Source organism: Carya illinoinensis, chromosome 4, assembly GCF_018687715.1.
Source record: "Carya illinoinensis cultivar Pawnee chromosome 4, C.illinoinensisPawnee_v1, whole genome shotgun sequence".
Taxonomy (NCBI): Eukaryota; Viridiplantae; Streptophyta; class Magnoliopsida; order Fagales; family Juglandaceae; genus Carya; species Carya illinoinensis.
Window position 1 is genome coordinate 1,010,033 of NC_056755.1, and position 24,961 is coordinate 1,034,993.

General features: G+C 35.5%; 3 protein-coding genes and 1 pseudogene across 3 annotated transcripts; all 4 read right to left on the reverse strand.

Moving 5' to 3' along the window:
- Positions 1–513: 513 nt before the first annotated feature.
- LOC122307028 (ethylene-responsive transcription factor ERF022-like) lies at positions 514–1,696 on the reverse strand. Its single transcript, XM_043119630.1, has 2 exons — positions 1,123–1,696; positions 514–849 (listed from the first exon to the last, which is right to left on the reverse strand). Exons 1-2 carry the CDS (start codon positions 1,651–1,653, stop codon positions 793–795), a joined length of 588 nt encoding a protein of 195 aa, XP_042975564.1. The 5' UTR covers positions 1,654–1,696; the 3' UTR covers positions 514–792.
- A 1,934-nt stretch (positions 1,697–3,630) lies between these two features.
- On the reverse strand, positions 3,631–6,103 carry LOC122306839 (annotated as a pseudogene).
- Positions 6,104–13,521: 7,418 nt separating this feature from the next.
- On the reverse strand, positions 13,522–14,766 carry LOC122308062 (ethylene-responsive transcription factor ERF021-like). Its single transcript, XM_043121220.1, has 2 exons — positions 14,087–14,766; positions 13,522–13,905 (listed from the first exon to the last, which is right to left on the reverse strand). The coding sequence occupies exon 1, from the start codon at positions 14,609–14,611 to the stop codon at positions 14,087–14,089; it is 525 nt and encodes a 174-aa protein (XP_042977154.1). The 5' UTR covers positions 14,612–14,766; the 3' UTR covers positions 13,522–13,905.
- Positions 14,767–22,020: 7,254 nt separating this feature from the next.
- On the reverse strand, positions 22,021–24,558 carry LOC122306961 (pentatricopeptide repeat-containing protein At1g71460, chloroplastic). The gene has a single exon (XM_043119543.1). It carries the CDS (start codon positions 24,392–24,394, stop codon positions 22,292–22,294), a length of 2,103 nt encoding a protein of 700 aa, XP_042975477.1. The 5' UTR covers positions 24,395–24,558; the 3' UTR covers positions 22,021–22,291.
- Positions 24,559–24,961: the final 403 nt, after the last annotated feature.

Genomic DNA, 24,961 nt, shown 5'->3' on the forward strand with positions numbered 1-24,961 from the left:
ACCAATTTAAAGAAATAAGTTTACTCCAATCTTATAAATATGCTAAAGACCTTGTTCACAGGCAATATGAGATTTATTCCTCAACAATAAGATATTTTATGATCCTAGTTTGTTGCAAATTTCGATATGGCTTTCAATCATCTCAACCGCTATTATTTCAATTGCATTGTGGTAGTTAATAAGTTGTTGACTCCTAATCCTATATAACTTTGATTGCAACTTTATATTATGTTGAGAGATAAATCTCATATTGTCTGTAGACAAGTTTTTAAACATATTTATAAGGTTGGAACAAATTTCTCATAACTTGAACCGATTTTATAAGATGAGTTAAGCCTATAAATATCTTCATGTTGCACACCCAACATTTTCAACCAAGGTTAAAAGAAAAATAAGGCTATTGTATGGGTTGTTACTGCTTAAAAAATATTCGCTTATGATTCTTATTTCTTAATGGATGAGAGGCTTGCAGATGAACCTTGCCATATGCAAATGGGAGATGGAAATGGTCTATAAGAACTAATGTTGAAGGTTGGTTCAATTAATAAACAACTTTTACATAAGTGAAGCAAATTGCACGACTTTTTCAGCATTTGCCACAAATTGCAAGTACAGGACTGAGTTGGGGACAAAACAAAAAGAGTCCCAATATAGATCATTGACATGGACTACCTACTGATCAGCAACCAAAAAATAAATCCCCAGCCACTCTGATGCTTGAGAAGAGCAAAATAGACCCTCATTTTCTCTCTCTCCCTTTCAAGCGCAAAGATTCTCTGTATCTTAAAAAACTTACACATCAGGAAGCTTTAACTTGAACCAGCCTCCTCTAATAATTGAATAGATAACCTACATGGAAGTAACCTAAAATCTTTAACATAACGCATACTGAATTAATTAAAGAATTAGTGAAAATTTACTACAACTATAGGTACTTTTTTTTTAAAAAAAAAAGTTGTTGAATTTTTTTTACGAATATTAATCTTCTATCTTTCCTAATTACTCATGATTATTTGTTGTTTTATATTTGTTGCGTTCCTCCTAGTGATACTAGGAGTCCCAAATAGACTCGTATTGTAATCCTTGCCATTCACACGAGTCATGATCGTTATCATACAATACCATGCTATTCTCTTCCAACAAACGAGCCCCTGCCAACTCCATCCACATCTTCGGGGAATCCAAGGGTGACTCGTTTATGGCCTGAATTTGGCTCGGCGACAGCCCCACCCTAGCGGGCACGGCATTAGACCCTGCGCTGCCCACCTCTACCGTCACCTGTACAGGCCTCCGTAGCCGCAATGCTGCCTTTTGAGCCGCCAACTGCACGTCCTCAGCATTCGAGCTCGCCGGCCGTGGCAAACTATCAACTAGTTCCGGGAAGTTGAGGGGCGTGCCACGTCCTCTAAGGTGCAGCGCAGCAACATCATAGGCCGCGGCCGCCATTTCTGGTGCCTCGTAGCTTCCCAACCATATTCGGGTTTTCTTACCCGGCGCACGAATTTCAGACACCCATTTCCCCCACTTTCGCTTTCTAACACCTCTGTATGTTGGACAAGCCACATTTTGCTCACTTGGTTCTTCCATTTTTGTTAGAGCTGGAGTCTTTCTAAGAGAGAAGAGTGCGAAGCAATCATGAACAAATATATGCATATATATATATTTATATATATACACAGAGAGAGATACACAGTGAGATACTGAACGTGAAGTCGTGTGTGAATGTAAAGAGAGATGGACTTATTTGTCATGGAAGTGAGCTTCCAAGTAGTTACGTGAGTGGGAAGCTGCTGTCAATGGGAGCTTGCACACGTTTCTTTGGGTTTTGCAATATTGTGGAATGAAAGTACCATACCATGCCACATGTTTGCTGTTAGATTGTATTGATTTGATTCTGGTTATTTTGATGATGAGATTGAGATTGTTTTCCTATTTAATATTGACGCGGTTTTGTGTATGGGTGAGAAAGTGAATTGGTCCCACTGGCCTCATCCACTCTTAAATTTCCACGATCTCTTCCTAAACTATGTAGCCGGTAGCTATCGAACTTGAGGTGGAGTTCTTTACTTTGCCCGTATGCATGTTTTCTGCACATACCGACCCACAGGAAATATAATATATATATATATAGTTGAAAAATCAAAGATTCATGACTATATATTGCATGTGCTAGGTAGATTTCAACAAGATTTAGTAGGAGATAATTCTAAGAGAGTTTAATTGGCTTATATATAATATATATATATGCATTATCTAGTCATAAAAACGTGAAATGCCATGGAGAAAGGGAAAAGTTTGTCGGGTTTGTTTAAGACTAAGCAACAGTGGTCGATACTTAAATTGCGACCCATTCAACCGATTCAAAATATTTGTAGCAAAATCGCCGCCCCATATGTGTTAATTTAGGGGATTGGTCAAAAGCAAAATGACTCGAAAGAGACCTTTTTCTTCTTGAATTTCGCCTTTTCTTTTAAAATGACTCGAAAGGGGCCAGGCCACGTACGTACGTTCTAGATGATGAATTGGGGTTTCTCTGTATATATAGCTTTGTAGTTTAAACTGGCCTTAAGTAAACAATCATACGAACTGAAAAGTTTCATCACTACTTGAAAAATCATTGTATTCTGTTGAGAGGGAGGACGTAGAAGAAGCTGATCCTGATCCATCGAGGCGCAGCTAACTAATGGTGGTCAAAGAAAGGTAGTAAGCACTTGAAAATGTTTTATCATTTTTTTTCCAAGATTTCCACACATTCACAATTACAATAATTTGTTTATCTGCGTGGGTTGAAGTGAGGCAATCTGACGGTGATAATAATATCTTTCATAACGTGACTTAAACGTTTATATATTATAAATGTATACTGATAATTCAAGCTCACACGCACACATGACATATATATATATATATAGATCGAGCTTAATAATTAAAGGTCAAACACTTCACTATTTCAGTCAAGGTAGGGTCGAATCGAAACAGCTGGATCAAGCTAATCCTTTAAATAATGGCAGTGTCCTTTCTCACCAACAACCTTGATACGTTAGCAACTTCCTATTTTGATCGCACTGCAGCAGGCACGCACCGCCCAACACCGTGTAGACAAGTACTATGCACCCTTTTTACAGGCACCAGTGGTCCAGTGGGTTGACCCTTGCAATTAGAGAGTTCCAGCCGAGTACACGCACGACCTCCCAGATCGATCTATCTATAGATCTTTCTCAAAAAGTTCGTGGCAGGGCCCGTTTCAGAGCTCCATAGTCAATGTTCAATGATATTGCCTATGCTCTCCCTTGAGTCCGATTTGAGTTTAATATATGTAATTAATGTTAATATGAGCATATTCTTTAAATATTAATAATTTCTCTAAGGACAATGCATTTAAAATTTACTCCCGCTAAAGAATACAACGTTTCGTCCTTTCTTTTGGATTTTATCAAATTATTCATATAGAATATGTTGATAGTATATTCTTTTAAACACCCCCCAACCCCCAAAAAAAAAAAAAAATCCCACCCAAGTTTATTTTCAGTTGAATCTTTAAATTCGTTTTTCGGAGAGTTTTGTATTTTGTACAAGTACTCCATTTATCAGATATGGAAAGCCATGTCCGAGGGACGGAAGAAATCAAAATGCCTGCCCTGTAAATGATCCAAGGGGATTAGTTTCTTGCTTGCAACGTTGAGGGAACATTTAAAAAAAAAAAAAAAACATGCTTGATGCCAATGGCATGATCTATGAGTCTCCGTCAAATAGCCTCTCTCTTGTTTTTGATGCCTGTGAGATTCAAAAGTACAGATTTACTGATCAAACTAGCCTAGAAATGATGGAAAGCAACATTCGTATAGCTAGAGAGGAAGAGTTTTTTGTGTTAAAAACCTGTTTTTGCCAATTAGTGAAACTAGTTCTTAGAGCTAGCAGAATTGCTTGTACAGAAGATCCTGTCAACAATCCGATCCAAAGCCTTTCCCCCTGAAGTGTAGAGCGAAAGTCAACACAGCACCTATCGGCGTCCCAACCAAATAATATGCACCGAGATTCACATAAGCTCCTAAATGTTGCCACCCACTTCCTCTAGCAACCCCTGTTGCATTTTTCCCAGCAAAAAATGAATTAAAGTTGCCTGGCACACTCGGGACCTGTACAACTTAAAGCAACTACATTAGAGAAATGTGAGGAAGTTACCTGAAAGAACAACTTGTAAGCCATCCGCAATGGTGGAGAGACTAATAAAAGGCCCCATATCTGCAACATTACCCACAATTTCCTTCTCTTTGCTGAATGCATAGCCCAAAAAATTGCGGCAAAAGAATAGCATCATGCTTATAATCACCATCTCTGCAACTGCAATTACCCTTATGGCCTTCACAGCCACTTTAGCTGCCTGTGGATTCCCAGCTCCCAACTCATTTGAAACCCTAGTGCTACAAAATGATTCATTATTTTCAAGACATTAATTGTTCACCATGCATTGAGGAATATGCTTTAGAAACAGGCTATATAGAGATCAGCAAACCTTGCTGTGGCTCCAAATGCATATGGCACGTAGTAGTGCAAACAAGTAATTGTAGAGCTGCATATATACGCTGAGAAATTAGAAGCATTCTGCAGAAAAATATTCTAGGGTAGGTAAATGCAGAAGAAATATACCATATTGAGAGCACTGAAGTCTCCATTTTCGGATTTGGCAAAAGCCCGGAAAGCAAAACAAGAACTTCATATGATCACCACTCTAAGCTATATTGATCATAGGCATGATACCGATGTTAATATACTAGAGGCTGAATACAGTACGTAGCGTAACAAATGATGATTAAAAGAAGTTTGAACAACACAGAAAATTACCAACCCATTCCGGCAGAAGGAATAGCAAAGCGAAAGAACTCCCCCATGCCCAAAAAGACATCCTTTGAGAACACGGCACGAGTTTTTTCACAAGCGGAAGAGTACTTCATGTATAACCCAAGCAATACTACATTGAACCAGGATGATAAACAAATGGCTAATGCAGCTCCAATACTTCCCAATTTTACTCTAAAAACTAGAGCCCAACAAATAGGTACATGGAAACATAGCGTTGCAAACGAACTAAAGAGCATTGGAAGGATCATACTTTGAGTCTGGAAGTAGCGAACTATTGATTGAAGTATCCCATACGAAAACAGGCTAGGGATGAGCCATACTGAGTATTTGCGCGCTACAAGTGATATTGAATGATCTTGGCCTGCGAGTATTAGTAGCTTGTCTGTGAACAGCCATAGCAGGGATATTGGGATACAAATCAGAACAAAAGAGATGATGGCTGTGTGAGTATAGAGTCCAAGCTTTTGATATTGCTCTGCCCCATAAGCTTGCCCACATAAAGTCTCCAATGCACCAGCCATCCCAAACTGCTTAGTAGTCATGAAATCCGGTCATATAATGCTGGATTTATTTCCATATCTCAAATCTAAGATGCTAAAACTGGTTATATAACAACAACAACAATAATGATAATTATTATCATTATATTATTGTTGTGAACGGCGCGATACTCAATTGAGCAGAACTCGTTTGCAGCCTACTATATATATATATGGATACCACGTGTGTGTGTGTGAGTTGTTGTTGTGAAGTACTCCATCTAGAGGGAAAAAAAGAGAGGATAGAATTAGGAATTTACAAGGAGACTGAAGCCGGTTACGCCGGTAAAAGAGGTGGCGATAGAGACACCGGAGAGCGAGAGGTCATCAAGGTGTCCAACCATAATAACGGAGACAACCTGCAACAGATACTGCAAGAGCGTGACCACAACCATTGGTGCGGCTACGTAGCTCACTATCTTTAGCTCTTTCACAACCGCCCTCCACTTCCCCCACATTTTCCTACCTAAAAGGCTAAATTAACGATCGAGTTCCTTCTGATTACTCAAGAAAAACAGCGTCCAGATCTCAAATTTCTTCCGAAAACTTACGTATGGTGTCAGTTTTGGTCGCGTGCAGTGAGCAGCTGATCGATGCTGCTTCAACAGCTAGCTAGCAAACCTTGTTCCTCCACACCTAGCCGCTCTGCTTACACTACAGGAAGGAAGAGTTGGGATATGAACGGCATTCAGAGCCAATTAGAAAGAAAGGAAGGCTGAAGCCTGAAGTTGCATGCATCTGAAGGCACGTATGGCTTGTCTGAACGATCAAGCGTGACAGGTTGCGGCCCAATATCAACAAGTGGTTGGTCTGACTGGGTGAAGTATACATATTAGTGATCGAGATTGCCCTAAAAAAGTAATAAATATATGGGGGATGCATGTTGCATGTTGGACCCAATTCATGTCCGAAATGTTGGACAAAAAACAAATATTTAAGGTATATTATAAATTATAAAGTTGGCGATGAGCAAAAATATTTTTCTATCCATCTCACTTATCATCTCATCCTAGCTACTATATTAATTGATGTGATAGTGTCCTTCATTTTTTACATTAATTTTATTTTCTAGAATATACGCTAATTGATCAAATAGTAGAATGGGTGCCTAATATAACTTTTTGATAGGTTTTTTTATTAATGTATTTTAAAAAATATTGTAACGAGATCTGTCCATTTACAAAGAAATTAAGAATATGACTTTTGCTAAAAAAGAAATGATTTGTACAAGTCTTAAATAAATAAGTCTCATACAAGTTTTTATAATTAAAAAAGTGGACCTCACCTAAAAAAATGTAAAATATATATATATATATATTCTTTATTAGTGGAGCTTATTTTTTTACAAAAAACTTGTATGGATTAGGTTTATCTATTTAAAACTTGTACCTAATATTAATTATTCATATATCATCCGAAGCCATGATGACATGTTAGTGTGCCAATTAGTCCCCTTTCGATAAGAATTTAGGTTTGAGAAATGCTACTTTGTCGCTCCTGTTATATTGCTCACTAGTCTTAAGTTTTCTTTACTTGACGGTCTTTTATATTTGTGTTTTTATTTATTTTTAATAAATCACTGACACCAAAAAGTAGTGTCATGTCAATTCTCAAACGAGGTTACAACTAGAGTGACATAGTAGCAATTCTCTTTAAATTTAGGATAATGATTTGCAAAATGATATATAATTACTGATTAAAACATCACTGATCAACTCAAGAAAAATCAAGAAATTATAATATTCAAATAGTTAATTTGTTATATATATCAAACTACTATTTTTTGTAAGTAGCTTGTATCCGAAGAGAGATATAATTAATTACTAACATGTATGCATGTACAATAATACATGATGTCATATATGCGAATAATTGATACGTATGAAATTGACCCCAAATCAAACCTTGTCCCCGGTAAATCCCTAAAAACGATTATATATTATCATAACAAGTACTAATTAACCAATTTGATTATAATTTATAAATTACGCTTCCTTCCACTTGACTAGCTAGGGAACCCCCCAACAACTAATCCTCTTTTTTTGTTGCTCTCGCGTGAGCGCATGTATTTATATATATATATATATATATATATATATATATATATAAAAGTATACTAATTTTAAATTTCTTGAATCTAGCATCTCTTAAATAAAAAACTAGATGTTTTTCTTTGTTAGAGGCTAGATTTAACAGCAACTTGAACAGAACTAATGTGCAAAAATTTATAACATTTTACCATAAAATCTTCAATCAATTTTATGTTAAACAGGCAACATTTTTCATTAGTTTTTAAAATAACATAGGTTTGTTCAACAATTTTAACATTAAATTCTGTCTTAAAAGCAAACTAAACCCAAGTAGTTTTATAAATAGATTTGATATCAATCTTTATATATATATATAGTAATTTTAGGTACAATTCTCCAACAGACAAATCTTGTGTTGTACATATGCACTACAAGAATCTGAACTTTTATCAGCGATTTAAAAATTGCTGGAAAAGAAATCGCTGTAACATATAACTTATCACGGCTATTTCTTACTCGCTGGTGTAAACTTTAGTTTAGCTGGCGAGAATTGTCACTTGGAGTATCCTAGCAATTTTTTAACCTTTTAGCGGCGAAAAATGTCGCTGCTAAATGTCATAACTCATCTCAGGCGCCAAACTTGAGTTTTATTTTCCTCCTCGCGAGTAATTCACATAATACCCTATCTGCTCTCCGTGTGTGTTTGTCATCGATTGCCCATCAGCGATTTCGAAAATCCGTTCCGACGAAGCCATACATGGTAGTGAGAGTAGTAATCCCCATTCCAGAAACGCTCCCGAAGCCCCATCGATACACCTCCACTACAATAGCTCAGCTTGTGTCGGCGAAGGTTTCTCATCTGTTCCTTCCAAAACCCAAGCTTTGCCTCCATCTTACGGCTTACCCATTAGGCATTCTATGAACCCCCTTCCATTCTTCTACTTCAGCCACCCAATACTTCGGCTACCAAAAATCGATTCCCCCTTCTGTTGAATGCATATGGACAAACGGCGAGAACTGCCAAAATCGCCCTCTGTTGTGCATTAGATCTACCAGAAATCCCCCGAAAATCCCATTATCCCAAGCATCCTGTGTGCGAGGATGAATAGTCCATTCTAAGCCCTCGGTTGGCTAAATTCCACTACTCGGATGCTGCTCAGCGTGTCCAAAGTATTTTTCTACTCAGAAACTCTATTTGGAAGTCATTATTTTCTCCATACATGCATGAACATAGCGCCATTTGAGAGGTTACGGTGATTGTTGGATGACTATAACAAATCATTTTATATAAACTCCTCGTCGTTTTTTTTATATTTATTTTTATTTTTTTGTGATCTGTCGATGCTGTGGCTATTGTGGATTCATTGGTTGATTATCAGTCGTGGTAGTTGGCAATTTCCCCATATATAACCTCTAATATATTAGGTCTTTCACTTTGATTATTTTTGCTGCTGTGATTTCTCCATGATTCTAACAATGTGCATTTGAGGTTAGTTTTAGGGCTAGATTCTGGGAAATAATTGATTAGGGAAAATATAACTGTATATCTCCAACATGAACATGCAAGCTTTAAACAAAAAACAAGTATATAGCAAAAGTTATTTTTGTTCTACTACAAGTATAAAGAATCAGGGAAACTTTGATGAGTGCTTCCATATTTACTACTAGTCTGCCCAATTTCTCCTTATTAAAGCCACTATCACTTTTATTATTGGTCCATGTATATTTAGGCCCCTTAGTATAAATGCCACTAAGATCACAAGCTGAATAAACTTCGAAAAACATTTCTATATATTTATAGCTTCTCAAAAGTGCTCTGAGTGTTTTTTCAGATTGGAAGGTAATTTCATTAAAGTCCTCAACACAAATCCATTGAACATTATATGTTGATGGCCTAATATGTTTCAGTAGATCCCAACTAGACACCCTTTTTGAGGTTTATGGATGGCCATAGAATCTAGTGAACATCCATGATAAACTAACTTCAGGTTCCTTCACACTCACACTAATATGCCAAGTAGAATAATTATATGAGGCTCACTTCCAACTCCTTATTCCATAATAGACACAACCCACCACTACTACCCATACTGACATCACTAAGAAGATTATGATTGTTGCAAATCATAAATTTATATTGGAATATATAGCATTCCTAAACCTAAAAGTTGAGGTCAATAGAGTGAGTTGCCCATAATCCAAACCAATCAACTCGGGCAGTTTTAACACTATATATGAAACATATAACAACTCTTAATTTCAGTGGCAAATACCAAATCAAGTCTTAAAATACTAGAGAGAACAAACAATAATAAAAGGAAATTCTCACCTGAAATTTAAAATGAAATAGTGGCAATAGGAAAGTCACGAAAGCTTGAGCAATTTCTAAGATTAACCACCTCGTAAGGATCTCTAATCAAGGCTTCTTTGTATTGTATTTGCAAATACCTATGAAAGCATGCACCTCAACTAAACTTGTACACCATTCGACAATCAATTACTTCAAATTTGATTGTGGTTAATAGATCTGGGATATTTGCTTAAGAAATGACAATCATGTGAAGTTATAGTTGTCACATCCGATTAAAAAAGAAAAAAAAAATCGTTGGGAATTTACTACATAAACTCAACATCCAGAATTACATATACAAAGTGACCATATATAGCAAAAATAGTGAAAAAGAGGTAATGGAGGGTAAAGCCACTAGCTTGATATCTAAGATTTAGACTTCCCTTGCCAGATTACACAAATGCTGCAAAACTCTTACCAAAACCATACATTTACTAGCATTTAAGGTCACATTCAAACTTAGCACAAGTACTAAATCTACTAAAACTGACTGAAATAGTTCTTAGTCAAAGGCTGGTGGAGCTCAGTGTCATTATTGCATCAATAGTGGGCGATAAGGCTCCAATGCTGCAAACAGCAAAAAGCCCAAAAGCAATTTACTATACAATAGGTAAAAGTACAGTGCCAACTTCATTCATTCCAAACATTCATTGCTGTGATTCAATATCCTCATGCGTCTGCTTCTCTTCATGCACAATTTGATTGCTGAGAAAACAGAGGAATAGAAAACAAAAATTGATGATTCCATATATCTAAACAGCCATCTTCATGTGGCACACTTGGATGAATTTTCGATGGTTGGTATTCTTTACTGTTATATGGCTTTGAAGAATGCCAAGTTTGAAGTGCAAAAAATAATACCAAATGAAGCTAAGTTTTTATTGGGGCCTAAAACATGGCTGGAAATATAAACAGCATAGAGATGCAAATTATTTTGGTAGCTTCACAATGGCTATACGTAAAATCATCCAAGTGACAAAATTAAATGTACAAGTGAAAAGATTGTAAACTGTATATAATGTGTGTGTATTCTAGACACAATAATTCTATCAACAACAACGCCTTTTTCTTTTTTGGTAGTTAGAAAGAAAGGGAAAAAATTATAAATTTCATAGAGGAAGAAAATATTACTTGAAAACCAAAGGAACAGGGAGTATGGACTTACTTCTTGTATTTTCTTTCCTTTCATTCTCAGGGACCCCTTTGGCTTTTCAATCAAAGCTCATGCTAATGTAAGATCTGCTTCCTAAGGCTGTCTTTTTGGTAGCTTACTTATATTTATTCAGTTTTGACACAGCTTGATGCTATTTCCTATGCAAAATCCACTATTAGTTCAGAATGGTTGACTTGGTCACATGTTGTTAATTATCCGGTATAAATGTAGACACATATGGAGGAATATGCTATTATGTTATTATAGTCAGATGAAGATGTCTACTTTTAGGTTAATTAGTCTAAACAATAAAAGTTAGATATATTTTATAATATGACTGTAGGCAATAGTTTAACTGCATAGTAATGGATATGTTTCCTATGCAGTATTATATCCCATTATAATACTTATTATATATTAAGATGAACATATTTTTATGGAAAGGGCTAAGACTCCACAATTCCTCCAAAAATAATATGTCTCAGCAATTACTTGAATATAATTCCAGAATATGCTTCCCCCATGATTACAAACTCTCTTGCAATCCACTTATATATATATATATATATATATATATATATATATATATATATATTTTAATATATATTGATTATGATATATATTTGCTTCTCTTTTGTATTCCCATGCCAACACCCTCAACAGCTTAAGGTTTCCACTGCCCCCAAGTGCACCTGATCTTGTGTCATGTCATACTCATGCCCTTTGCCTTTTTCTGCTTGGTTATCTCTTTTATCGTTGCTATATCCTATGACAGCGATTTGGTAATCGCTGGCAAACAAATTTCATAACCGAAACTTATTTGCCAGCGTTTGTAAAATCGCTGGCTTATTATATAGCAGCGATTTTAAAATCGCTGACAAATAGATAACGTTTTTGGATTGATATACCAGCGATTTTTAAATCGCTGGTATATAGGGCATATATGTCGGCAATTTTTTTTTCCTTCGCAGTATATTGGAAATGGCTATATAGTACCGGCGAAGGTTCGGCGATTATGATATCACCGGCATAGACGTATAGCGGGGATTTTTCTTATTTTCCCGACGATTATTAATCGCTAGAAAAAGTCCAATCTGTTGTAGTGATGCCTTTTGTGAAAATATAAGTCTCACTCAAAAAGAAAAAGTTTTTTTTTTTTAAAGTCCACTTTTTTATAAAAGGACCTACACAAGACTCATCTAATATTAAGGCTTACACAAGCTAGTCATTTCTCATATAGATATCATGTATATGGGCCATGCATTCCAAAGTTTTCCTGATTTTTTTAAAGATGAGACTACGACAGAACAGCCTCTAATTTTATTGATAACACTCTTATTATGGATGAATACATTTTACAAACGGAAGAAGAGACTTGGGAGTTACATAAATTCCAAAACTAAAGCCCTTACAAAAACCATGGGGAGTTTTTCTGATATCTTTTTGTTTTACGCTGTTATTGATCCTGTTTGGCCTGATGTACTAGAAAGTATAGAATTAACAATTTTCTGTGTTAGAATTGCTTGGATTTAAAAATAATAATAATAATAAATAAATAAATTAATGTAGCCAATTAATGGAATCTGATCTAGCAACATTTCTGCCAGAATCAGCTCAGTAATTTTCTCATGATGCTTATATTCACATAATTAATATTGAAAATTCATTATACATTATTATGATATCATATATATCTAATGAGTATAATAGTATTAACTTATGTTCTCCTTCTGATTTACAGTATGGAGGTTGAGCCAGCAAAGGTACATGCCAATGCACAAAAAACCAGATCCGCAGATGCAAGAACCCCAGTTTTCATGCCAATGCACAAAAAACCAGATCCGCAGATGCAAAAACCCCAGTTTTCACCCATGCATCAAGCTGCAGAGAAAAAGTAGTACTGTACACAGAAAACATGAGTTCATTGGGTCTTACAAACGTACTTATAATAATGTTTTGTTTGATCACTTGATACTTTAATATTAATGTTGTTGCAGGGCAGATTATGACGCTTAATTATTCTGATATTGCCAGGGTATATATCCAGTTTCTTGAAGCCGCGTAAACGAGCGAGTGTCGAAATCTTTTAACGACTTAGGTAACGGCTTGGATCTTATAACCGTTCATTGCAAATCAGGGGACGGTGATCTTGGTGTCCATTTCATAAAAGCAGATGATTCCTACACATTCGACTTTCAACCAAACTTATGGGGGACAACATTATACCTCTGTCGTTTTACGTGGACGGGCACGTTTCACTTGTTTGATATCTACGTGTTCAAGAGAGTCCATCCTCTCTGCAGCAGATGCATCTGGAAGATTAGACCCCAGGATCCATGTATGTTTAACTACGACTCCAACGTCTATGATATTTTTCCCTCCTAATTGGGACCAAACCAAGGTCGTTCACCGCACCCAATCAGATCAAAATTACATCCCGCAAATTAATTAATTAATTATTCGAATAAAATTAGTTTTAAATTAATTCATGTCATTCGAAAAAGAAATTAAAATCTATCTCGTATCATATTCATGTACTCCGTTGTCCTTTATTTTAATAAAAAGATGTATTAGAATTATATATATATATTTTATACACTGCATATATCGAGTAATTTTATTAAAATATTTATACATCAAATATTATTATTCAAACGTGTGAGATTGTGGGCCTCATGATCTCACAACACATAAATTTCAGCCACTAGAAAACTCTTATGAATCTATAAAAAATATATATATATATATATATATATATATATATAATTAACCAACTGATCCTAGCTAGCTCCTCTGATGTCAAATGGGACCCGCCAGAAAAATCTCTGTTTGGTCTTCTGCTCCTACGTACGTACGTACTATTCCATTAAACGGTACTACTGAATCCTTATAAATCTTCAAGAAATCCGATGTCGTAGATCAAAGTCCTCTCGATTTGCAGAATTTGAATGGTACTAGACATGCTTCATGTATCTGTAATAAGCAAGCTGATCAACATCACTTTTTTTCGTTCTTCCCAAACTTCTGTCACGTACTGAGCAATTTTGGGCAAGTCAAATTGAAATTTCCCTCCTAGTCATTGAGTTTTGAAATAAAATACATATATTTAAGTACAATAAATATAAACTATATAGATGTCGGCAATTAATGTTACCTAAGGGTCCCAAAGAGAATCATTCTGGAAGTCTTCCCATTCATTCTCCCCATCAATGTCCAAAGAGAAGGCCATGGATTCTTCCGCTGCCATTTGCATCCACATCTTCGGCGAGTCCAACGGGAACTCGTTAATGGCCTCGATTTGGCTAGGCGAGAGCCTCACCGTGAGCGGCGCCAGGTTTGAGCTAGACCCTCCAACCTCAGCCGTCCCAGCACGGTCTTTAATCCATAAGGCAGCCTCGTGAGCGGCCATGCGAATGTCTTCAGCATCTGAGCTTACTGGGCGTGGAAGGTTATTGGCCAGTTCTGGAAAGTTGAGCCGTGCATCACGTCCTCTGAAGTAAAACGCAGCTGTATCATAAGCAGCAGCAGCCATTTCGGGTGTCTCAAAGCTCCCCAACCAAATTCTGGTTTTCGTGCCAGGCTCACGAATTTCAGACACCCATTTCCCCCATTTTCTCTTGCGCACTCCTCTGTAGCTAGAAGAGGCAGAACCGCCTGTGCTGCTGTTTGATTTTTCCATGCACCAAGTTTTTGTAGCAATATTCTATCTGTTGGTGTCTCAAGCAAATGCACCAGTACTGAGTGTGCGATCCAGTTATCCGTATTTATAGATGTGGATATTATACAAATGTCATCATCAAATCGAAACGCAGGTGGAGAGTTAACATAGGTTGAAGTGTCCTTCCACACAGCTTCATCGATGATCATATGTGCATAGGTTGAAGTGGCCCCTCCAAAAAGATGTGCGTATGTGCATGTTAGATTACAACATTTTATATATATATATATATATATATATATATTCAGGTTTGCTGGAACCATTAATACAAAAGATTTTATTATTATTATTATTAAAAAAAAGGAGTAAATTCTGAAGGATATAGAAGTTTCTTGGTGGGGCCAGTCATATCATATACCGATGATCAGTGCATTCGATTTTGAATGCTAGTTTGGTAATTGGAGAAATTAATTTCCCCTATTTAGAACGCGGTTTCAGTGCATAATTTGGCTTGAAATTGGACCCACTTATCCCACTTTTGAGGGTGAATCTTAAAGCAGTCTAGCTAGCTAGCTAGAGATATTATATAAAAATAGTTTTCATCAGTCAAGGTTGTTTCCTATTGTTTTCTTTCAGAAATGGTACTCCACTTGTTGGTTGGAGAAAAAGAATAAATTGCACATAAATAGTATGAAAATGATGTAATCATAATAGAATTCTGAGACAATCGATCAATAGATCGATCAATCGGTCTCATGTATGACAAAACAAAAAAAGATTTAATATTAGAAGCTGATCATAAGTGACAAAAAAATAAAAAATAAAAGGATAAAGGAATCACAAAACTCCAAATTATATAATGATGGTTGATACTTCAATTCAATGACATCAACAAGTATATAACAATAACATTAATGTTTTATTATTAATAAAATTATTCTATTCTCGTACATAGAGTACACCATCCACGTGATCATTTTAAGAATAAGATTTAAATTTTAAAATTTATTTTTTAAATTATATTATATATGTGATGTAAACGAGATATGCTCTGCATTGATCAGATCGAGAATCTTTCTTATTAATATAATGTTACGAGTGATCGATAGACAAAGAAAACTAGTTATAGAACAAGACGTATAATTTGTTAAACTGAAACGCAAACGTACTACGTACTCTTAAACCCTATACGGTTTGGCGTCGTCTCCTGCCTAGACGACATGGTTCCCCCACCTCTCTAATCTTAAGTACCTATCCTCAAAACTTCCAGAGGACGTACAAAATATAGATAGAAAGATGATCAGGAGGTGGAAAATTTTAAATGATCATGTCTTTTCATTACCTAAAAAAAGCACAAAACAAAAGAAAAAACCTAAAAATTAATCTTTCCCTTTTAGCGAATTCATTATCTATATATCTTTCAATTAGTCGAAGTCCCAAAGTGCCTCGGAGAAACATAAGTGATTGAAACTCCAGCAATTTTGATCCTCCAAAACTCTCTTGATTTGTTTCTTAATTATCTGTTTAGAAAAGTGATCATGAAGTACTAGTTAAGCAAAAAAACCTAGAGATTTTAATGATAATATTACTTAATCGAAGCTAATTCCCAAAGAAAGAAAGCTTTGTGAAATTCTCGAGTACATTTTTCATATATATATATATATATATATGTAATGCTATAATTTTAGACTGGCTTAGATGGCGTGAGACTAAACCTCCATAAGAGAGGGTTTGGATTCGATTCCCCTCTCCAAATCCTCAATAAAAAAAAAAAAAAATCTATAATTTTAGGTTGCATGCATGCATATATATATATATATATGAGTAATACTACATATAGTAGTCGTGGAGCGTGCAAACGTCTTGCAATCATTTAAAAAAACAAAGTAAGGTCTACTATTAAAAAATTAATATTTTTTCATGTGGATTCTGTATTTATTCACTTTTTCAAAATGATTGCGTGGTACTTGCACACTCACGACTATAACTATCATTTATCATATATAGAACTACAAGGTTTGATCTTATCGACCCGTAAATTAATTAAGCCAATTGATCACCAAGAACAAGAAACTTTTTCCTATTTCCTACTTGTTAGACAGAAACTCATGATCACATATGGTTAGCCCAAAAAACAAATATTAGATTGAAGACCAAAATATACTTTCCAGTATTTTTGTTTCGAAAAATTAGAAAAATTTTCTAATTAAATTTCAAGTTTAGCCATTTAATTAGAATCCGTTAATTGTAGTATTATGTTCATATATAATATTATTGCATTGAAGAATATTATATATGCTGATGATCCATGAACGGATCATTTTTGCCTGCTCTAAGCCTTATATATATAGTACCGTACACTACAGTACACCACCTTTACATGATATAATTTCTTTTCTTAATTTTTTAATAGATTAGGATTTCTTATAATTAATTATATAACTTACTAATTACAATATTTTTCATAAGAATAATGCTAAGATAGATACAAATTTAAAGTGTATAAATCTTGAACAAGTCGCCTTTAAGTGGATTCCACTAAAAAATAATAATTTTTTTTCTTACTCTGTCTGGTGGGTTAATCTTTTATAAAGAAACTTTTTTTTTATTCTTATATTTATTTATATTTTTTAAAGAGATTATGCGATATTTATATATTTTACTATTGTAAATATTATTTATTTGTAAAAAAATATACGTAATTACAACAATATATACGGCACATAATTAGAAGATATAAATGGAGGTTTATAAAATAATTTATTTTCCATTAGCTTGATTTACATCATTTTTCTAATTTTTCAGAATTATAATGGCTAGGCGCTCGTGCGCGAAATTGATCTTCGTTCACACGAAGTACTCAATATTAATATGGTTTTGTTTTGCTGGAAACAACTCAACAGCATATCCAAGGAGTCTGCATGCGCATGCTATTTTGGGTTAAGGGAGGATTTTTTTAAAGCTCAAAGGGGACTTTTTAAGCACAAAATTTGGGAACAGCTGGATCATGTTAGGCTTCAACTATCTCATCTTCTATATATAATTAAAAACTTCAACAATCTTAAATGCTTATAATCAACACCGTCATCAATGTTTAGCTTGAACTTCTTTTGATTTGAGTGCACTCTCTGTATACATGCATACGATCTCCGCGTTCACCAGCGCTGCTAGCTACAGTAGATAGCTTGTATATACATTAATGACCACCCACGTATATACATCACAAGATACTTTCCAGTACTATACTCTCTTAGTTATACTGTTCATGCCTTCTTTCCATTGACTTGATATCAGCATGCAGTGCAACATGACTTATTAAAAAAATTAAAAATACAAACATAAAAATGGTACAGGTAATGTCTTAATTATTGTTTCAATATCTTTTTATGTTTTCAGCCGCCATTTTATTTTAAATATATATTTTTAAGTTTTTTATAATAAGTTATGTGGTTCCACATCAATGAAATAAAGTGAGCAGTATAATTAAAGCAGCATAATAGTAATACTCATATGACAAATGTATTCACAATGATCTCTTCAATTTTTTTTTTTTTTAAATAGAAAATCCAGTTTTAATGGGACAAGTTTTCACCATGTGATCATACTCTCTCTCTCTCTCTCTCTCTCTCTCTCTCTCTCTCTCTCTCTCTCTCTCTTAGGTTTAAAATTCATTTTCTGTACTATTTTCAAGCTTAATTAATTATAATTATACATTACTCTGAAATATTCAGAACGTTTTTTCATTAATACGTACGTACGTACAAACTTTTCTGTAAATATTAGTACCGAATGAGTTGAATACTCAAAAAGCAAACATAAATATAGATCAGTAGATTAACAAAGAAATTGGGTAAGATTTCTGGTGCACTAACCGTACGTACGTGGACCAAAGCCCTACTTATACCCTCACGAGGAAAAAGAAATTAAGAAAGAGAAAGGACACCTAACACCCAGATAAGGTAATCCCATTTTTCAGTGAAATGTGACTTTCTGGTGTTCCTAATAATCACATGATCTTCGTCTACATGAATTCAATAATCCAGTTCTCATACACTGAATGAAGAACAAAACCTTTAGCCCGGCCACCGACAACATGTTATTTACAAAGTATCAAAGGTGTTGATCATACAATATATATAATATAAAATGCTATATAAGACATGTCACCCAATGTTTGGCATTAAACTATATAAAAAGTAGTACTATTTGTTAGAAGCTAGCTAGGTTTAGAGGTAATTAAGAAGCATTAGATGATCCAGTAGTAGTAGTTCATGATGGGATCGAATGAGTTAAAAGGATCTAATGTCGTGTCATATTCTATTGAGGTTTGACTGATTAAGTTGGGATAGAAAATAAAGCCAATAATATGAGCACAATTTAAGAGGGAAACAGCTGCAACACATAATAACGAGGTATCGAAGATTTTCACGTTGACTAATTACAAGGAAGAACAGCGCCTACTATAATATATAACATGTTTGAGAAATGACATTATTTTACTTTTTGACTTTGTTTGATCAATTGGCAAATGAGCAATTTTTGCCGGTGCCGGAGGCAGAGCAGATTTTACTCTTTTGACTGTCGTCCGACAAAGCTGGACCAGGACACTGCCTTTGCTGTATGACTTTAGTACTTGGGTCAATAAAGCTATTGTTTCCCAACTGATCTTCCACTGACCTTGTTGGTATAAAAACGAGTCATCGGCATATGCGTTGTTAAGTTACAAGTGGACGGTCATGATGCCCGATCTTTATGGTAAGTAAATATATCTCTCTTTTTTCTCCTCTCTTCTTTTATATTACTTCGATCAAAATTTCAGACCATTCTTCTTTAATTTCACTTGTTTCGACTGCTTTCATATTATCTTTTGATATAGTGTGATTTTATTATGATTATTATTTAATTATCCATCTCTTCATGTTTGTTTCATCAAAGTAAGATATTGATAATTTGATCCGAAGACTGGCTGTCATTTATATATGGCAGAGGTCCTACAATAATTTCAGGTTTAATTTGGAATGTTAGCAGGGCTTTAAGATTTTTTTTTTTTTTTGAAAAATAGACTGTTGACTTATGCTCCTTGAATTAGTTCTACATCGGTGAGATTAATAAAAATAGTATAAGCTATGTATTATAAATAAGAGGCTTAGTCTCTTAGTTTAAGTACACCAGTTAAATTCTTCCATTAACTTTTTGTAAAAGGGGAAGAGGTGTAAAGTTAAAGTTTTACTAGTGGGATAGTTTTGTAGGTGTGGTGAGGAGAAAAATTGTGTGATTGTAACAATTTTTCATATGGTGAATTTTCTTCTCTGGATCTGGTGGTTTTTCTCCTGTTTTGAAATTTTCACTTAAATTTCTTGTGCTGTTATTATTTCTCTATTTTTCTTGTTATTCCTGCAAATGGTAGATCTTAAGGAGGGTGAATTTGTAAGGTCCAAATTCGTAACAATTAGTATCAAAGCCACTAAGTTCTTTTTGTTAGGTAGAGTTTTGGTGTTGTAGTATGGATACGTACAGTCTAAGGAGGTTATGTTTAGGAGATTGGAAATTTTAAATGTGTCCATTGTGACCCTCCAATATTTCCTGGGAACTGATTTAGTGATGTACTATTTATTTCTATAGTAAAATTCATCAAAGCAATGTTAGGAAGTATTCCTTCAAATTTTGTCAAATTTGAGGTGGAGAAATTTGATAGGAGAATCAATTTTGCCTTGTGGGAAGTACAAGTCAAGGATGTCTTGATTCAATCAAGATTACACAAGGCATTGAAGGGCAGACCAATACATGAAGTTAGCACTGGTACTAGTGTAACTAGTGAAATAAGCAGATCTAAAATGAGCGATGAAGATTAGGAGGATCTGGATTTGAGAACAGCAAATACAATACGTCTGTGCCTGACCAAAAATGTTTTTACAAATGTGCATGGAATACCTACGGTAAAGGAATTTTGGGAAAAACTTGAAGAGTTATATCAGACGAATGACGTCTCAAATCATGTGTACCTGAAGGAGCAGTTTTATATACTGCAGATGAGTGAAAGTATAACTATTTTAGATCATTTAAGCATTCTCAATAGCATTGTCGCTGAGTTAGAAGTTATTGGAATTAAAATTGATGATGAAGATCAAGCCTTTAGACTCATCTGGTCTCTTTCACCTTCCTATGAGCACCTGAAATCTATTTTGATATATGGAAAGGAGAAAATAATTTTTTCAGAAGTTACCAGTAAAATCTTTTCTGAATAGAGAAGACTAAGTAGTGGAAGTAATATTCCACTTGAGAACTTAGTAATGGTAGCAGCTGGAAATGGGAAGATAAAGAACTCCATGAAGAAGAAAGTAGTCTGCTGGGAGTGTGGACAATCTAGACACGTAAAGAAAAATTGTCCAAGAGCTAGAGCAGGTTCGGCAAGTAGCTCCAAGTCAGTAAATGGAGATACTGGAAATAATGCTAATGTTGTGTCTCTCTTCATAGAAAATTTTGATATTTAAAATAGACATGTACATCCTCATTGCATGCCGCTAATTCTCAAAATTGCCATGATAGAGGATGTGTTAATGTTAGCGGGTCCACAAGTTTGCACACAGGCATTAGTTTGGCATTGATGCAGGGTGTGGTGGAAATTCATGTCGATGACTGATGAACTTCCAGGAAAGCTAAATGTGGAAGTTACACCGTAATTTTTTAGTAAGGTTGTTTTCGACATGGGCCAAAGTGAAATAATTGGAATTGGTTTATTCTGAATGGGTATGCTTTTATGGTGAATCATGATAGCGGAAGTTATGAAGATCTTCATTGAGGCTTGGCTGTGGAACCAGTCAAAGTCGCAAGGTGGAGATTGTTGACTTATGCTCATTGAATTAGTCTCACATCGGTGAGATTAATGAAAATGGCATAAGTCATGTATTATAAATAAGAAGCTTAACCTCTTAGTTTAAGTGTACCAGTTGAAAGTTTATCTAGTGACTTTTGACTTTAGTTAAATTCTTTTATTAGCCTTTTGTAAAAGTAGAAGAGGTGTAAGGTTAAAGTTTTACTAGTGGGGTAGTTTTGTGGGTGTGGTGAGGAGAAAAATTGTGTGATTGTAACAATTTTTCATATAGTGAATTTTCTTCTCTGGGTCTGGTAGTTTTTCTCTTGTTTTAAAGTTTCCACGTAAATTTTTTGTGTTGTTATTATTTCTTAATTTTTCTTATTATTCCTGCAAAGGATAGATCCTAAGGAGGGTGAATTTGAAATGTCCAAATTCCTAACATAGAATTCATTTATTTATGAAAACGAAGTTATAACTTTGACCTAATACATACAGGAAAAGTTCCAGAGATTTCAAGGTCATTAACATTTGATGTTAGACTTTATATATATATACACACACATATAATCTGTTGGGTTGGGTTCCTCTACAGTTTACTAACACAAAATCCATTATATATTTCTAATCGAATTGAAGTGACCACCCTTACTAACCAACTGTATACACTGCGGGTCCAACTTGTAATGGCCTGTAAATGTCTGGTTTTAGGGAAAGCCCAATCACTATCTTCTTTTTTGCATCAAAATATACAAATCTCAGATTTCATAATAATGAGATACGTTTACATCTGCACATCTCTGAGTTTTTTGACATTCATAAGCAAGTATCAAGAACAAATGTAATGGGCCAAAACAAGAGTGTGTAAATTAACACACACTCTCTCTTTGTTATGATGAGGAAGAACTCATCTGTAGAAATCTTTGAGCCTCCTCAATGCGACCAAAACGACTAAGAAGTCCAATGATTACAGAATAATGTTCTTCCGATGCCTTAATTTTAAACTCATGCTGCATTGAAATAAATATCTGGCAAGCCTCGTCAACGAGTCCAGCTTGATCACAAATAGACAGAACCACTCTGAAAGTGAAATCGTTTGGAGTAGAGCCGCCTGATCTCATCTTATCAAAAAGATCCATTGCATCTTGAAACTGAGCATTATTTGCATATGCCTCTATGATTGCAGTCCATGTCATCGAACCCTTAACAGGGATTGTATCGAAAGCCAACTTTGCACGATCAACTTCTCCACAACAACCATACATTTTCACAACCGCAGCAGAAACAAAATGGATAGACTCAAAATTCTTCTTTATGACTTGCCCATGAGCCTCCTTACCAAGCTTCAACGTTTTTGCTTCCCCGCAAACACTCAAGATCCTTGACATTGTTACTGAATCTGGCCTGTGCTTTGACAACTGCATTGACCGAAACACACCGAGTGCTTCATTTAGATACCCATGTTCTCTGTATGTATCAATCATGGCTGTCCACAAGATCACGTTCCTCCGTTCCATGCCATCAAACAATTTTGTAGAATATTCCAAGATACCACACTTTGAGTACATCACCATCAAAGAAGAAACAATAGACACATTAGGTAGGAACCAATTCTTCAGAGCAAAAGCATGAACCTCCTTCCCTTGTTTCAGAGCCCTCAACTCTGCACAAATTGGAAGAACAGTGGCAATCGTCACAACATCAGGCCTAAACCCTTCCTGCTGCATCCAAACTATTGATCTCACAGCCTGCTCAAGCCTCCCATTTGAGGCATAACCTGACATTAAAGCAGTCCAACAAATAGTATTCCTCTCTGTTGAGCCATAAAAGACCTGTCTCCCTGACCCCACGTCCCCACACTTGCAATACATGTCAATCAAGGCAGACTGAATGAATATCTGCCTTGAGTAACTCTTCGTCTTCACAACATAAGCATGAGCCTCACGGCCAAGTTTATGTGCTTGAACTTCTCCAATGGCAGGAAGTATTGTAGTCAGTATAACCGAATTTGGCTTTATCCCTCCATTTACCATTCTCCTCACATACTCCAAAGCTTCCCTCTGCAGTCGATTGTGCGTGAAACCTGCGATCATCGCTCCCCACACCACAACATCTCTCTCATAAATTTCTTGAAAGACACGACAGGCAAGCTTAATCTTTCCACATTTAAAGTACATATCAATCAAACTCGTCTGAAGAACTGAACTACCAACAAGACCATTCTTTATCAAAAGTGCGTGAGTCTTTAAACCCTGCCATAGCGCAGATGCACCTGCAAAGCTCTTGATGACACTAGAGAAAGTATAAACATTTAATCCGACCCCCAATTCCCGCATTTGTGTATAAGTTGAAAGCACGTCACCATAACGCCGTTTACCCGATATCACAGTGCCTCTAAGCAATGCATTCCACGAATAAACATTCTTACTAGAACATTCATCAAACAGCTGTTGTGCATCATCGACTGAGCCGCATGCCATATACATGTTCACGAGTTTTGTACGTAAAAACTCATTGTTTTCAAGCCCGTTTATCCGTATATACGTGTGGACCTGTTTCCCTTCGGCTAAGGATCTGGTTCGAACACATGAGGCAATGAGAGAGGAAAAGGTGGTGGGGTTAACTGGGATGCCCTCTTGGTCCAAATAGTCCAAGATGGTGAGGGCTTTTTCGAGCTTGTTTTTCCAGGCGAACCTTTGAATGTCTTTGAAAATGGCATGCGGGTTTTTGGTGTGGAGAGGCAAGGAATCTGGGAACCCATCTTCTGTGGCAAATGGCTGAGGCCGTTTTCTGGTGGGAAAGCGGGATGATCGTTTGTTGTAACCGTGGTGAGGGTGGGTGCTTGGTCGTGGTTTATGAGTACGGATTGGTGGGGACTTCCTCGAGGCTCTGGTTTTGAAGTAGTGTTGGCTATCGTTGTTGTAGTTAGTGAAGAGATTTGGGCTAAAGGTGCGAAGGTGGAGAGGTAAAGTGCATGAAATTATGCCTTCCATTGGCTGCGTCCTTTCGAAATGAGCTATTGCTAGCAACTTGTAGTTAACAATACGGAAGGAAACGGGAATTGCTGTCTATATACCATACTCAGTATCCGTTAAGCGTACCATTTTTGTTTTAGTGGGGAGTCGTGAGTAATTGTCATATGCTCTTCTCGGTGCCTTTCTCCAGTGAGTGATAAACGAGGAAGGCTTAAAGTTAAATAAAATATTATTAAAATATTATTTTTTAATATTAATATTATTTAAAAATTAAATTATTTATTATATTTTATTTAAAAATTTAGAAAAAAAATATAATGATACAATGAGAAGAAATAATTTCATTATCAAAACGGAGAATCATCTCTGCCGTAGTAATCTACCGAGGACTGAGTTCTGAACTCTGACAACATTTTCTTCCTCATTATGCATGATTAGATTGGACTGCCCAAATTTAAAATTGATTCTCGAGGTGGGAAAATGTCAAGAAAAAAAAAAAATAATTATCACTATCGGTTTCACTATGGACTAGCTAGCTAGCAGATTCAACCAAAATTGCTAAAAGCTCAAATGAATTGGCCAATA